Raw genomic sequence first — 16,794 nt, 5'->3', positions numbered from 1 at the left:
GGCTGGAGTACAGTGGTGCGATCTCCGCTCACTGCAGCCTCGACCTCCTGGCTCAAGCCATCCTCCCCGCTCAACCTAGGACTACAGGCTTGCGCCACCACGCCCAACGGCTGCTTTTTGTATTTTTAGTAGAGACGGGGTTTCGCCTCCAACCCCTGGCTTCAAGCGCTCAGCCTGCCTCGGCCTCCCAAAGTGCTGGGATTACAGGCGTGAGCCACCCCGCCCAGCCCTAAATTAAATAAAATTTAAAATTCAGTTCCTCAGCCGGCTCAACATCATAAATGTGTCCAGTGGCTGCCTTAATAACGCAGATGTAGAATATTTCCCTCATCCCAGAGAGTTCGATCTGACAACGCTGAGGCAGACAGTTGAGAGTTTTTTAAAAAACAAAAACAAAAAGCTCGGAAACGGCTAGGCTCCACCACCTATAATAACCAACGGGCGTTATTACTCTCTCCAAATGGGATGAGGAAAAAACTACGCTAAGGAACAACACGCAGAAAATCTGCCGAGGCACCGGCCAGCGGGCTTTCTCTGCGAACGCAGCCGACGGTCATTTTCCACAGCGGAGGCCGTCGTCCGTCCAGCGAGGTAAGAAACTTGTAGGACGCCCGGAACTCCCAGAGGGGTGGGCGTTCAAGGGTCAGGACTCCTGAGATGCAACTGTCCAAAGCGGTGGGCGCTGGTAGTCACCCGCTGGCGAGCCTGGGCTCGGGAGCCTCCAGCTAACCACTCCCGCGCGCACCGCATCTGACGCCGGCCGGGGAGCGCGCGGCCGCAGGGTGGGCGCGTCCCGCACGCGCGCAGGCCCGCGTCCCGGAGACAGCCGGCAGCCAATGGGGCGGGGCGTCGCGCGCAGGGGGCGGGGCCGTGACGCGCCCTCCTCGTGACCCGGCTCTCGGCCTGCGCTCGCGGAAACCGGAAGCGGCGGCTGTCAGCGGTGCCGGTTGGGGGCGGAGAGGTGGTGGTGGGCGCCCTGGGGTGTGTGAGCCCCGTGATGGAGCCGGGCCCGACAGCCGCGCGGCGGAGGTGTTCGTTGCCGCCGTGGCTGCCGCTGGGGCTGCTGCTGTGGTCGGGGCTGGCCCTGGGCGCTCTCCCCTTCGGCAGCAGTCCGCACCGGGTCTTCCACGACCTCCTGTCGGAGCAGCAGTTGTTGGAGGTGGAGGACTTGTCCCTGTCCCTGCTACAGGGTGGAAGGCTGGGGCCTCTGTCGCTGCCCCCGGACCTGCCGGATCTGGATCCCGAGTGCCGGGAGCTCCTGCTGGACTTTGCCAACAGCAGCGCAGAGCTGACAGGGTGTCTGGTGCGCAGCGCCCGGCCCGTGCGCCTCTGTCAGACCTGCTACCCCCCTCTTCCAACAGGTCGTCAGCAAGATGGACAACATCAGCCGAGCCGTGGGGGTGGGTACAGGACCACGTCCGGGACTGTGGCGCGGGAGAGTTGGGAAAGGAGGAGGATGTAATGATGGTCAACGCTGGGGGCCTCAGTTTCCCCAACAGTAAGAAAAAGGGGTTGGACTGGGTCTGTGGAGTTGGGACATCAGAAAAAGGGGGTGGCATTATGGGGCTTGGGGTTTGGGTTTTTGCTTCCATGAATGCTGTTGGACAGCTTTGGTTCATATAGGTGTGATTGGTTTTCTTGGGGGTCCTGGTTCCTCAACTCTCTTCCTCTTCCTCCGCCCACTCCACTATAGCTTCCCCTCATCTTCTCCTGGAGTTCCCGGGAAGGATCCTTTTCTGAAACAGGTGGGATGGAGAAACTGGTAGTGGTTGGGAATTTGAGCTTTGTAGCCGGAAATGTTCCATGTCCACCACCTTCTAACTATGTAACCTTGGAGTAATTGTCTTCTCAGAACCTTAGTTTCCTCCTTTATAAAGTGGAAAGAACAGCTGCCTAATGCGGCTGTTGAAAGAATTAAAAGAGATGTTGCCTGTAACTTCATATTTGTGATATAGACAGTCTGGAGCTAGCGGCCAGGAGTCCAGTTCCATTCTGCTTATTAGCGGTATACTCTGGGCAAGTTACTTACATTCTCTGTCCTTGTTTACTAATCTGTAAAATGGGGATAGGCCGGGCGCGGTGGCTCACGCCTGTAATCCCAGCACTTTAGGAGGCCGAGGCGGGTGGATCACGAGGTCAGGAGATCAAGACCATCCTGGCTAACAGAGTGAAACCCCGTCTCTACTAAAAAATACAAAAAGTCAGCCGAGCGTAGTGACGGGCGCCTGTAGTCCCAGCTCCTCAGGAGGCTGAGGCAGGAGAATGCCGTGAACCCAGAAGGCGAAGCTTGCAGTGAGCCGAGGTCGCGCCACTGCACTCCAGCCTGGGCGACAGTGCGAGACTCCGTCTCAAACAACATAAACAACAACAACAACAACAAATTAGAAAACTGACACATAGTAATACCTCTAAGTAAATGGGAGGTAAAATTTTAAGAAATTGTAAGACTGCACTTCATTCTTGGTACCTTGAGGGTGTTTCTAGTTGTGTGGTACCTGCTGTGAGGGCCTTAATTTAAAAAAGAAAAACAGACACAATTCCTGCTCTTAAGTACTTTATAAAGTTTAGACTAGGAAAATATTAGAGTGTCAGGGTTGTTGGGAGTCACGAGGTGTGGGCCGGATATGTTTGGTAAAGGAAAAATATGAGGAATAACACTGGGATTGGAGAATGAGAAAGTTCCTCTTGTATTAAGGGGACAGCAAGTAGTCTCATGAAAATGTGGTTGGAATTATTTCATAAATTTAAACTTGTCTAAACTTGTTTATAGTTGCACTAAATATAAATTTGTATCTAATTGTATCCTGCTTTAAGTCAGCCTGTTATTATTTAAAATAAATCTGTCATGGCTGTGTGTGGTGGCTCATGCCTGTAATCCCAGCACTTTGGGAGGCTGAGGAGGGGCATCGCCTGAGGTCAGGAGTTCGAGACTAACCTGACCAACATGGTGAAACCCGTCTATACTAAAAATACAAAAATTATCCAGGTGTGGTGGCATGTGCCTGTAGTCCCAGCTGCTCTGGAAGCTGAGGTAGAAAGATCACTTGAGCCTGGGAGGCCAAGGTTGCAGTGGGCCGAGATTGTGCCCCTGCACTCTAGCCTGGGCAACAGAGTGAGACTCCATCTCAAAATAAATAAATAAATACGTAAAAATAAAAATCTGTCATTTTACATAAATGGGGAATTTATTGCGTTAAATAAATTCTGTAGTCAATCCTTTTGTAAAGAGCATGTGTTTTTGTTTGTTTTTTCTTTTTTTTTTTGAGACAAGTTCTCGCTCTGTTGCCCAGGCTAGAGTGCAGTGGTGTCATCTTGGCTCACTGCAGTCTCTGCCTTCTGGGTTCAAGTGATTCTCCTACCTCAGCTTCCTGAGTAGCTGGAACTACAGGTGTGCACTAACACACCTGGCTAATTTTTTTATTTTTAGTTGAGACAGGTTTCACCATGTTGGCCAGGCTGGTCTCGAACTCCTGGCCTCAAATAATCCACCCACCTCGGCCTCCCAAAGATTTGGGATTACAGGTGTGAGCCACCACACCTGACCAAGGACATATTTTCAAGGTAAATTCAGGCTTACATGCAGTATTTTCCAGGCACACTTGCATTGGGTATAGCAAGGAATATATATCTTACTATCATTTTAAAACATAGTACCTAAGACATGTCCCTATCAACTGCAGCAGGATATGATATAGCATCATATTCAGTGTTGAGCGGTTAAGATGAGTTGTTTTAGGGTTCCATTTACTCTAAAGAACAAGTGCTATTGTGGGCAGAATGGCCAGGGATCATGATGCAAAGTGTGGGTCTTTGGAGGCAGCAAAGCTTTTCTCATATGTGTAGGTGCTGTGGAATTAAAAAGAGGCTAAAAGTAGCACCTCAAACTCTAGAGTGCAGTATTATAGGCATCACCCAATCTGCATATGAATTTCTATGTGAATTCCCCACTACCCAGAGGAGGCTTCCCAGTGGGGGAGTTGTAGAAACCCCCTTCCTCTCCCTCAGATTCTACCAGCAACCTGGGTACCCATCTCAACTCACCCTGATGTGAAAGGAAGTAGATAAATAGGTGAAAAGAGGCAGGGAAACTTTTTTTGTATTTTCTCTCCAACTCATCCTAAGCCTTGGTCTCGGCTCCCCTTGTTTCCCCAGTAGAGCTGTATATGATTCTTTAGCTCAAAAACATGACTTCTACAGTTCTGAGGTACTTTATAGATTTAAAAGGCTATATGGACTGGTTTGGGAGTTGAACCATCACGTATAATAATGAACTTATGAGGCCAGGCATGGTGGCTCATGCCTGTAATCCCAGTGCTTTGGGAGTTTGAGTCAGGCAAATCACCTGAGGCCGGGAGTTCGAGACCAGCCTGGGCAACATGGTGAAATTGTCTCCACTAAAAATACAAAAAAAAAAAAAAAAAAAAATTAGCCGGGCGTGGTGGTGTGCAGCTACTCAGGAGGCTGAGGCAGGAGAATTGCTTGAACCCAGGAGGAGGAGGTTACAGTGAGCCAAGATAGTGCCACCACTCTCTAGCCTAGGGGACAGAGTGAGACTCTATTGCAAAAAAAAAAAACAAAACAAAAATCTATGGAAAAATGTGTCATGAGTGAACTTGAAGGAATTAGTTGTCTTTTGGGGAGGTTTATCCAGTGTAATGTTTTGTTTTTTTTTTTTGAGACGGAGTCTTGCTCTGTTGCCTAGGCTGGAGTGCAGTGGTGAGATCTCAGATCACTGCAAGCTCCACCTCCCAGGTTCATGCCATTCTCCTGCCTCAGCCTCCTGAGTAGCTGGGACTACAGGTGCCCACTATCACACCTGGCTGATTTTTTATATTTTTAGCAGAGACGAGGTTTCACCGTGTTAGCTAGGATGGTCTTGATCTCCTGACCTTGTGATCTGCCCACCTCGGCCTCCCAAAGTGCTGGGATTACAGGTGTGAGCCACCGCACCCAGCCTGTTGTTTTTGAGACGGAGTTTCCCTCTTGTTACCTAGGCTGGAGTGCAATGGCATGATCTCGGCTTACTGCAACCTTCGCCTCCTGGGTTCAATCCATTCTCCTGCCTCAGCCTCTCAAGTAGCTGGGATTACAGGCGCCTGCCACCATGCCTGGCTAATTTTTGTATTTTTAGTAGAGACAGGATTTCACTATGTTGGCCAGGCTGGTCTCGAACTCCTGACCTCAGGCGATCCACCCATCTCGGTCTCCCAAAGTGCTGGGATTATAGGCATGAGCCATCACGCCTGGCCTATCCAGTGTAATGTATTTTGTTTGACTCAGACTCAGTCTTTCATTTAAATTAATTTTTAGCAAGCACCTACTATTCTTGAATATTGGGCTGGTAAAAGGATAAGAAGGAAAAGAAGGGTAAGATTCAGGCCTTAAACTATCAGTATAGTTAGGGGAAATAAAGTACCTTATATGGGGAAATAGGAAAATATCGGTGAGTGTTATAAATTGTACCATAGCAATTTAGAGCAAAAGAGTGAAAGGAATGCCAAGTTAAAGGAGGGAACAGAGCCAAGCGCAGTGGCTTATGCCTGTAATCCCAGCACTTTGGGAAGCTGAGGCAGATGGATCGCTTGAGGCCAGGAGTTTAAGACCAGCCTGGTCAACATGGCAAAACCCCATCTCTACTAAAAATATAAAAAATTAACCAGGAGTAGTGGTGTGTGCCTGTAATCCCAGCTACTCAGGAGGCTGAGTTGGGAGAATCACTTGAACGTGGGAGGCTGAGGTTTCAGTGAACCAAGTTTGCACCACTGCACTCCAGCCTGGGTGACAGAGTGAGACTCCGTCTCAAAAAAAGAAAAAAAAAAAATGAGGAAACAGAGCAAGGCTGATTGATCAGAGGAAACCTACAAGCTGAATCTCAAGGCATTCTTTCTACCCTTCTTTAGTGTGAATGGACGTGGATTGATTGAGAGAGGAGAGGAGTATAACAAGGAGAAAAAAAGAATCAAAGCCAGAAACTAGTAAGCTATTTATGTGGTACAGTAATATAATTAGTTTAACTATAATAAATTTCCCTGATAAGAATCCTAGGTTCTTGTCACTTCCTTTTAGAATTTCTGGGACAGGGATCGCATATAGTTTTATTATCTCAAGGTAAAAAATACAGTGATTTCTGAAACCTGAATGATAGAACTGAGGGGTTCTCTCTTCCTTAGAGTCATACTTGCTCCTTTTAGTTTAAACTGATAGGGATATAGTTTCATTGTGATTCAGCATTATCAGAATGGTCCGGAGGATGCTTTTGCCCCCTCAGATTCTGAATTGGTAGGCTCTGTCCTATTCTACTTGGTTTGTTTAAAATTTAGATAGTGTTTAAAATTTAGATTTATAGATCCATCTATCTACCTATCTATCTCTATCTATCTATGTATCTGTATATCTTTGTGAAGTGCTAGTCATTTGGGTTATGTATTTGGTGAGTATTCAATATACTTTTACTGTAGATTATTAACTAACAAATTCTTAGGACTATAGGGAGAAAACCAGAACATAGTATAATAATCTATGCCTTTCATTAGAGATCAGAAAATGTAATATTTCTTCTGCATTCATTCAAAAAAATATTATTGAGTACCTATTATGTACAGGTTGTGGTAGCTACTAGGGATATAGTGTGAATGAGCAGAGCTTGTAGTCTGAAAACAGACATTAAGCATCTCCTTATACAAATAATTATTTAATTCATGTATGGTAAGTGTTGCTGATTAAAAAACCCAGATGCTACCAATGCATATGACAAGAGTGCTGATCTTGAGTATGACTGGGGGATAGGTAGAATGGTCAGTGATTAAAGCAGACATCTACAATTTGAGAGAACATGGGGCATGGGAGGGAAGGTGTACATGTAAAGAAATAGCAGGCATGAAGACTGAGATGGGAAGGAGTCTGTGGTGTATTTGAGGTCTAGAACACAGTGCAGTGAGCAAGAAGGAGACCCATGGTCTGAACCTGAAGAAGTAGACAGGCGGCAGGTCATGTGGGCCTTGTAGGATATGGTAAGGATTTTAGACTTTGATTTTAAAGCAGTATGATGTTATTGAAAGGTTTAATTCTGTGGAATGACATAATCAGATTTGTACTTTGCTATGTGACAGAAAATGGAGGGGGTTGGGGCTGGGGAGGGTAGGGGAAGAAGATATGTGGGAAGATTATAATTAGACTATTGCAGTGGTGTGAGAGACAATAGTGGCTAGACTATGTGGGGGCCATCATGATGGGGAGAAATGGGTAGATTTCAGAGATACTTAGGAGGCAGAAATTACAGACTTGGAGGTTAATTGAAAGTGGGGAGTAAGGAAAAGGTAGTGATGATTTCCAGGGTTTTAATAAGAGCAGCTTAGTGAATAGGGTTGTCATTTACTGAGCTGGCAGGAGGAGTCTGTTTAGTGGGGGAAGATCATTAACTCAGTTTTGAACTTGTTGATTTTGAGGTGTTTATGAGCTTTCTAAGTGGAGATATTGCCTATGTGGTTGAATATAGACATCTAGAGGACTGGACTGGAGATAACGCCTTTGGAAATGTCAGCATAAAAATGGCATTTGAAATGATTACTTGGGTGAACATACATGAAGAATGAGTTGGAACACTAAGAATTTAAGATTAAGTAAAGAGTAAACTCTCAAAGGTGATTGAGAAGGAAGAATTGGAGAGATAAAGAAGAATGAGGAGAACATGATGTCCTGTAAATCAAGGAAAAGGGAAGGGGTGGTTATTTTTGTCAAATCCTGCTGAGAGAATTGGAGGTACATCTGTCAACACTGGCAGTATTAGTGACACTAGCAAGAGTGAATTTGATGGAGTCCTTGGGTATGAAAGTGAGATCAGAGTGGGTTAAACGAACAGGGATTGGAAGATGAGGACTGGAAGATGAGGACGTGGTAAGAGTGAACCTAGACAACTGCTGAAGAGTTTGACCTTGATGGGGAGATAAGAAAGAGAGGTCACTAAAGAGCAATGTGGGACTCAGAGACTTTCTTTCATTTCTGTCTCTCTCTGTCTTTTTTTTAGACAGAGGCTTGCTCTGTCGGCTAAGCTGGAATGCATGGCACAATTTCGGCTCACTGCAGCCTCCACCTCCCGGGTTCAATCGATTCTCCAGCCTCAGCCTCCTGAGTAGCTGGGACTACAGGTGTCCACCACCACACCTGGCTAATTTTGTATTTTTAGTAGAGGTGGGGTTTCACCATGTTGGCCAGACTGGTCTCAAACTCCTGACCTCCCGTGATCCACCTGCCTCAGCCTCCCAAGGTGCTGGGATTATAGGCATGAGCCACCATGCCAGGCCAACTTTCTGTCATTTCTTTCCATTCCCCTGTCCCTCCATTCCTTTGTCCTGCCTTCTCCTTTCTTGCCCAAGATGGGAGAGAGCTGGACATGTTTAAATGTTGATAGTAAGGGTCCTTTAGAGAAGGTGAAGATTCTGTAGGAGGGAGTGGGAAGCAGACAAGGTCAGTTTCCAGAAAAGGCAGGGTAGATGGGATGTAGGGCATCCTCAGAGAGATGGGCCTTGAAAGGGACAGGTGTCTTCCCCACCATAATAGGAGGTAGAAAGAGAGGTTACATATAGAGGTAGGCAGGTTAGAGTTTCAGCTCGAAGGATTCTATTATCCAGGAGGCTAGATCTTCTCTTGAGAGTAAAGAGTGGGAGAGGGATCAGAGTTTCTGGGAGAGTGGAATAGTTGTAAAAAGGAGAGAATGAGCAGATAGAAAAGTGAGGGATATGGTTTAGGATTATGGATTTACTGTGGAATTAATGTGTGTTGTTAATTTTTTGCCAGCAACTCCTGACTTCCTGGGTGCAGGCATGATCAAAAGAAATGGCTCGCTTCATGATAGTTAGGGCTCTGCTAAGTGGTTATGATAGATTTGAGTATTAAGAGGTCTAAGTATAAACAAGGACCATTGCTTTTTTGGTCACTTGGCGAGGTGTTGTGAATACAAAGATGTGGCAGTTTCCATTTTAAAGGGACGTCTGTCCAGAAGAGAAACCTAAACGTAATAGGTGGATGTCATGCTTTAAGAAACCATGCATCAGGGTAATGATGCATGGGTCCCACATTGCTCTTTAGTGACCTCTCTTTCTTTTTTTTTTTATTTTTTATTTATTTATTTATTTTTTGAGACGGAGTCTCGCTCTGTCGCCCAGGCTGGAGTGCAGTGGCCGGATCTCGGCTCACTACAAGCTCCGCCTCCCGGGTTTACGCCATTCTCCTGCCTCAGCCTCCCGAGTAGCTGGGACTACAGGCGCCCGCCACCTCGCCCGGCTAGTTTTTTTGTATTTTTTAGTAGAGACGGGGTTTCACCGTGTTAGCCAGGATGGTCTCGATCTCCTGACCTCGTGATCCGCCCGTCTCGGCCTCCCAAAGTGCTGGGATTACAGGCTTGAGCCACCGCGCCCGGCCTGTGACCTCTCTTTCTTATCTCCCCATCAAGGCCAAACTCTTCAGCAGTTGTCTAGGTTCACTCTTTCCACATCCTCATCTTCCGTTCTCTGTTCAACCCACTCTGACCTCACTTTCACACCCAAAGACACCATCAAATTCATTCTTGTTAGTGTCACCAATACTGTCAGTGTTGACAGATGTACCTCCAATTCTCTCAGCAGGATTTGACACAACCACCACTTCCCTTTTCCTTGATTTACAGGACATCGTGCTCTCCTTATTTTTCTTTCTCTCTCCAATTCTTCCTTCTCAGTCACCTTTGATAGTTTACCCTCTACCCAGCTAACAGTACCTATTTCATAGAGTTGTTATGAGGATTAAGTAAGGAAGTGCAGTTGGGACATTTAGAACTGAGAAGTACTAAATAAGTACCTCATCACCATTTGGATTATTAGTCATTTCCTTTCTGTCCTCACTGCCGTCATCATCCTTTCATTACAGCTGAGCTACAGAAGTAGTGTAATGCAAGTCTCCCTGCCTCCTCACCTTACACATCACGGCCTAAACATACATTCCTGAAACTGCTTTTCATGGCACCCTCCTCAAAAATCTTCAAGAATTTCCCACTAACTCTCATGACCCTCAAGACTTCTCATAACCTTGTTCTAACTTAGCCCTTTAATAGCCCTACTTTCATAGACTACCGAATACTCCCCAAATACCACATAATCATCATCACTTTCATCCCATGATCATTTAATTCTTCTATTTTCGAATCCTTTTCTCTTCCTCAATATAGGGCTTAGTTCATATCCTGCTTCCTTCATGAACTCTTTCCTAACTTCTCAAAACTACATTAATATCTTCCTCAACTGAACTATTCCACACACTGAACACCCATACAGGCTTTACTATATTGATTTTTTAAATGGCCAGTCACCTACTTATGAAGATTCAACTTAAGCAACTAATTACACTTATCCAACTAAACCTACTTAGAGCATTTCATGTTGGCAGCATGGTAGCTAGGTGAAATAGATCATTCACTGTGTACCAGACAATGTGCTGAGTGATTAATGTATGCTATTTCATTTAATACATACAGCAACTGTAGGACCCTTGATTTTGAAACCGAATCTTAGAGAGGTAGGTCAGCTGCCCAAGGTCACTAGCTAGTGACCCAGGCTTGTATTAATACACTATTATTACTTCTACTTAAGAAGAGATAATAGGCCAGGCATGGTGGCTCATCCTGTAATCCCAGCACTTTGGGAGGCCAAGGCTTATGGATCACCTGAGGTCAGGAGTTCAAGACCGGTCAGACCAACATGGTGAAACCCCGTCTCTACTAAAAATAAAAATTATCCAGGTGTGGTGGCACGTTGCCTGTAGTCCCAGCTGCTCGGGCAGCTAAGGCAGGAGGATCACTTGAACCCAGGAGGCAGATGGTGCAGTGAGCTGAGATTGCACCACTGCACTCCTGCCGGGGTGATAGGGTGAGACTCCATCTCAAAAAAAAAAAAAAAAAAAGAAGTGATAATAGAAAATTTTCTTCTATGACTGGTATTGCTCAGAAGGTAATTCTAAAAAGGAGTGTTTTAAAATGTATTGTTCATGGCCAGGTGCAGTGGCTCTAAAAATACAAAAATTAGCTGGATGTGGTGGCATGCGCCTGTAGTCCCAGATTCTCACTGAGGCACAAGAATCGCTTGAACCTGGGAGGCAAAGGCTGCAGTGAGCTGAGATCTTGCCACTGCACTCCAGTCTGGGTAACAGAGTGAGATTCTGTTTCAAATAACAATAATAATAATAGTAGTAATAATAATAATAAATAAAATGTTTTGTTCAATTCACTATTTTAAAAGCAAGCACTCATTCAAATGGACCTTTTAATGGTATGACAAAACTAAGCTACAAAGAAGATAACCTTCCCAAAATGAACATCAGCAAATATTTTAAAGCAGAGATTCTTCCTTTTCTCCTTTTTTCCATTTCTTCTCCCACATGGCTGATCATTTGTTTCCCAGGAGTTACCACTCTCGTTTATTATTCGTCACACTGTATAACTCCTTGTCTGTGTATCTGCGAGAGGTTCTCAAAGCCCTAGAATCAATGGCATTCTTTTAGACTTTCTATATCGTCAAAACCTCAGGACTTTTATAGTGCCTAGTAAATAGTAGGAGTTAAATAACTTTGAAAGAATTAAGGGTCAGCAGGACTGAGTTCCTTGCTTGGGGCACAAGGGAAAGGAAATAGATAAAGATCAAATAATTTGGGAACTTGGATTTATTATTTGCATAGCATGAGTTTCTTTCATTATTAAAATGATCTGCAAAAGCGTATTTTTCCATCTGAGTACAAGCTACTTAGGTACAAAGATTTTCTTCCTTTGCAGGTGAACCTAGTACCAATAAATGTTAGCTGCTAATTACTTTATTATCATTGTTATTATTAATGTTAACATTATCTGATCATATCAAACAAAATGTTACAAAGCTTTTAATAAATGTTATTTTTTGTAAGGTTTTTGCCTCAAGTTGTTTGCAAAGTCTAAAAATACTCTAGATTGTATTTTTCTCTCTTGTTTTTGTTATAGAATACTTCAGAGAGTCAGAGTTGTGCCAGAAGTCTCTTAATGGCAGATAGAATGCAAATAGTTGTGATTCTCTCAGAGTTTTTTAATACCACATGGCAGGAGGCAAATTGTGCAAGTAAGTAATTCTTTCATTTTCTTGTTGCAGTTACAGTTCAGTAGTACAAATGTCAGATTTTATTTTAGTGAATTTTGGGATCTTTGAAGCTGGATAATACTTTTTATTGCTAAGTTTAAATAAACTGTCCTGGACACCATAGTTTATTAATGGCAACTGAGCAAATGGTGAAAGGCAGAAAAGTGAAGCAGTTACTATGCGCTTTGGATTTAGACAGACTTGAGTTTGATTCTAAGCTCTGCCACTTACCAGCCCTAACCTACTAGCTGTCAGATATGGGAGAAAATGATAGAACCTATCTTATATAGTCACCTTGAGAATTAAATGAAGTAAATTGTGTAAAGCACTTAGCTCAATGCCTGACACATATTTAATGTTCAAGAAATGTTAACTGTTTAGTATAATAATAATAATGATGTTTACAGTAATCTGTCAAGTGGTGTGTGGCAGGGGATGGGGTGGGATGATAACATCTGTTCTACCTTCTTTGCAGGTTTGTGTGTAATTGTGTAATAAAATAAGATCTATTTTTAGATAGTCTTTGGAAAAATTAAAATCACTATTCCAATTCAGATGGTGTTTTGAATACCAACTATGTGCCAGGCAGTTCTTATTTTTCAAGTCTTTCAATTTAGTGAGAAAGATATATTTACAAATACAACCTAGGACAGACACATAAATGCTTTAATAAAGTTATAGAGTCCTTGGAGGAAGAAGAAGACAAATTTTACTGGGGAGAATATGAAGTGACTTCCTGGAGGAGCTACCTTTTGAACCTAGGCCTGTACTATTGGACATTATTTCAATAAGTAGAGATGACGCCAGTGAGGTGGCTCACGCCTGTAATCCCAGCACTTTGGGAAGCCAAGGCAGAATTGCTTGAGCCCAGGAGTTTGAGACCAGCATGGGGAACATAGTGAGATCCCCGTCTCTACCAAAAAAAAATTTTTTTTAATTAGGTGGGCATGGTGGCGTGTATCTGTAGTCCTAGCTACTTGGGAGGCTAAGGCAGGAGGATACCTTGAGCACAGGAGTTCAAGGATGCAGTGAGCTATGATTGTGCCACTGCATTCCAGCCTGGGCAACAGAGCAAGACCCTGTCTTTAAAAAAAAAAAAAAAAGTAGAAATGAGAGAAGGACATGGCAGGTAGTGGCATGGGCAGAGGCATAGAGTTATAAAAGGGCAACAGATGTTCCAGGAAGTATAGTGGGAGGTAAAGTTGGCAAGGGAAAGTAGGACCTTGACTGATAGAGTAGTTTACTGTTTGGGCCAACATTTTTTATACTGCTTAGAATATCACTATATTATTAAGAAGGAGTTATAGACCAGGCATGGTGGCTCATACCTGTAATCCCAGCAGTTTGGGAGGCCAAGGTGGGAGAATTGTTTGAGCCTAGGAGTTCAAGACCAACTTGGGCAACATGGCAAAACCTTCTCTAAACAAAAAATAAAAGATTAGCTGGATTTGGTGGCTTGTGCCTGTAGTCCCAGCAACTTGGGAGGCTGAGGTGGGAGGATTACTTGAGCCTAGGAGGTCAAGGCTGCAATCAATCATGATTGTGCCACTGCACCCCAGTCTGGGCAACAGACCTAGACCCTATCTACAACAACAACAAAAAAAAAAAAAAAAAAAAAGAAAGAAAAGAAAGGCTTATACAGTATTCTCCTATTATGATTATACACTATTCTGTTAGCCATGGTTTCACTTGCTGTAGTTTCAGTTACTGCAGTCAACTGCAGTCCAAAAATATTAAATGGAAAATTTCAGAAGTAAACAATGTATAAGCTTAAATTGTGTATGATTCTGAGTAGCATAATGAAATCCCACGACATCCTGCTTCATCTGCTTGGGCTGGGAATCATCCCTTTGTCCAGCATAACTATGCTGTAGATGCTGCCTCTCCTGTGAGGCACTCAGGAGCATCTTGGTTTTAAGGTCAGCTGTCATGGTATGGCACTACTTGTGTTCAAGTAACCCTTAGTTTACTTACTAATTCTTTAATAATAGTAACATAATTATTAGTTTTTGTTTTTAATCTCTTACTGTGCCTAATTTATAAATTAAACTTTATCATGGGTATGATATAGAAAAAAGATAAAATCATAGTATATAGAAGGTTTGGTACTATACTTGAAAAAAATAGGGCCGGGCGCGGTGGCTCAAGCCTGTAATCCTAGCACTTTGGGAGGCCGAGATGGGCGGATCACGAGGTCAGGAGATCGAAACCATCCTTGCTAACCCGGTGAAACCCCGTCTCTACTAAAAAATACAAAAAAACTAGCCGGGCGAGGTGGCGGGCGCCTGTAGTCCCAGCTGCTCAGGAGGCTGAGGCAGGAGAATGGCGTGAACCCGGGAGGCAGAGCTTGCAGTGAGCTGAGATCGCGCCACTGCACTCCAGCCTGGGCGACAGAGCGAGACTCCGTCTCAAAAAAAAAAAAAAAAAAAAATAGAAATAGAAAAAGCATATTATATAGGAGGTTTGGTACTAGGTTTCAAGCATCCATTGGGGGTCTTGGAATGTATCCCTTGAAGATAAGAGGTGACTACTATATGTTGTAATATCTTTGAGATTTACAATGTACCTGGAATATTAAATGCATTGAGTAGTACTACAGAGTTTTTTAAAAGGATTTTGTTTTTGGCTCAATGGGGAGGCTAACACCTGTAATCCCTGCACTTCGGGAGGACATGATGGTAGTATTGCTTGAGCCCAGGAGTTCAAGACCAGCCTAGGCAACAAAAAAAAGAAAAGAAAGGAAAAGAAAAAAATTAGCTGGGCATGGTGCCAAACGCCTGTAGTCCCAGCTGCCTGGGAGGCTGAGGTGAGAGGAGTGCTTGAGCCCAGGAATTGGAGGCTGTATTGAGCTACGATTGCTGCATTGAACTAAGATTGCGCCACTGCACTCCAGCCTAGGCAACAGAGCAAGACCCTGTCTTAAAGAAAAAGGTTTTTAAAATATCATTTAACCTAGCACTTTCTAAGCCTTAAAAAAAAAAAAAACCAAACTGCAAAGATCCTTTTTTCATGGAACCTCATTGGAAGAAAGAGAGACCAGTGAGAAGTTTACTGCTATAGTTTAGGCAAGAAGGAAAGAAAATGTGAAGTAGGGAGGGGCCTTGGAAATAGAAGGATAGATTAAAAATTTGTGTCCCTATAAGTCATTAAGTAGCTTAGCTTTTATAAAGACTTATCTTTTTGTTTAGTTCATATGAAGGAAAACTAAAATGGGATAAGAAGCCCCAGCTAGTTTTTTTCCCTTGTCATTATACCATGGTATATTGAATATTGACTTTTAAAATTTTGTCTCCGAAGCTTGACCAACACAACTTTTTTTTTTTTTAAGCATATCCTTTACTTTTCAGAGTAAAATTTTCTAGTATAAATATGATTGAAGAGCATTTGCTTAACATATGTAAACCTGTTTTTAAGTATTCTTAAGCTTTTTAGAAAAATCCATTAACATAGAAAATATGTCAATTATAAATAATTTAAAATCAGTTAATTGGAATAAGTGGATATGTACTGGGATTCACTTCTTTATTTTTAAATTTTATTTAATTCATTTAATTTTTTAAGACTAGTCAAGTGCAGCAGTGAGAAGAGAAGAAAGAGTAGAACAAGGAGTTCAATCTGTAACTGACTGTGAACAATTAATTGAGATAACTCACTACCTTCAGATGAGCCAGGGTTTCACTTCTTTTGACTGATGTGACTAAATTTATATACTTAGAAGAGGTAAGGCATTTTTTTCTTTAAAAGATGTTTTTGTTTGTTTGATTTTTGAGACAGTCTTGCTCTGTTGCCCAGGCTGGAATACAGTGGCACAGTCTCAGCTCACTGTAGCCTCCACCTCTTGAGGGCTCAAGCAGTCCTCCAGCCTCAGCCTCCCAAGTAGCTGGGTGTGGGGAAAAGAAAGAGAGATCAGTCTGTTACTGTGTCTATATAGAAAGAAGTAGACATAAGAGACTTCATTTTGTTCAGGATTTGAGATGCTGTTAATCTGTGACCCTGCCCCCAACCTTGTCCTTGCAAGAGACATGAGCTGTGGTGACTCAAGGTTTAATGGGTTTTGGGCTGTGCAGGATGTGTCTTTGTTAAACAAGTGCCTGAAGGCAGCTTGCTGGTTAAAAATCCTGCCGGTCCCTGGGCAATGGAACATCTCGGTGTGAGACCCGGTTGTATGCTTTGTTTACTGAGATAGGAGAAAACCGCCTTACGGCATAAGGTGGGACTCGCTGGCGGGACTTGCTGGCGCAATGCTGCTAAAAGGTTTGTGGAGATGTTTGCATATGCGTATTAAGGCACAGCATTTTCCTTTGAACTTACCCATGTCACAGAGATCTTTATCCATATGTCTTACTGCTAATTTTCTCCCTAAAATGATCCTATTGTCCTGCCACTCCCTTATCTTTAAGATGGTAAAGATAATTATCAATAAATACTAAGGGAACTCAGAGACCGGTGCCGGTGTGGGTCCTCTGTATGCTGAGCGCCAGTCCCCTGGGCCCACTTTTTTCTTTCTCTATACTTTGTCTCTGTGTCTCATTTCTTTTCTCAAGTCTCTCATTCCACCTAACGAAAAACGCCCACAGGTGTGGAGGGGCAGGCCACCCCTTCAGCTGGGGCTATAGGCAGCACCAGGATGCCTAGCCAATTTTTGTGTTTTTAATGGAGAATGGGG

At 43.6% G+C, this 16,794-nt stretch overlaps 1 protein-coding gene across 1 annotated transcript in view; it reads left to right on the top strand.

Annotated features, from left to right (window-relative positions):
• The first annotated feature begins 897 nt into the window (after positions 1-897).
• OSTM1 (osteoclastogenesis associated transmembrane protein 1) overlaps positions 898-16,794 on the top strand; it is a 36,249-nt gene continuing 20,352 nt past the window's right edge. The window contains 3 exon segments of the mRNA XM_038001055.2: positions 898-1,345; positions 1,347-1,400; positions 11,996-12,110. Of these exon segments, the coding sequence (XP_037856983.1) occupies positions 998-1,345; positions 1,347-1,400; positions 11,996-12,110 (517 nt within the window). The 5' untranslated portion in view covers positions 898-997.

This window comes from Chlorocebus sabaeus, chromosome 13 (assembly GCF_047675955.1).
Source record: "Chlorocebus sabaeus isolate Y175 chromosome 13, mChlSab1.0.hap1, whole genome shotgun sequence".
NCBI lineage: Eukaryota > Metazoa > Chordata > Mammalia > Primates > Cercopithecidae > Chlorocebus > Chlorocebus sabaeus.
This window is presented reverse-complemented; position numbering and strand designations above follow the sequence as displayed.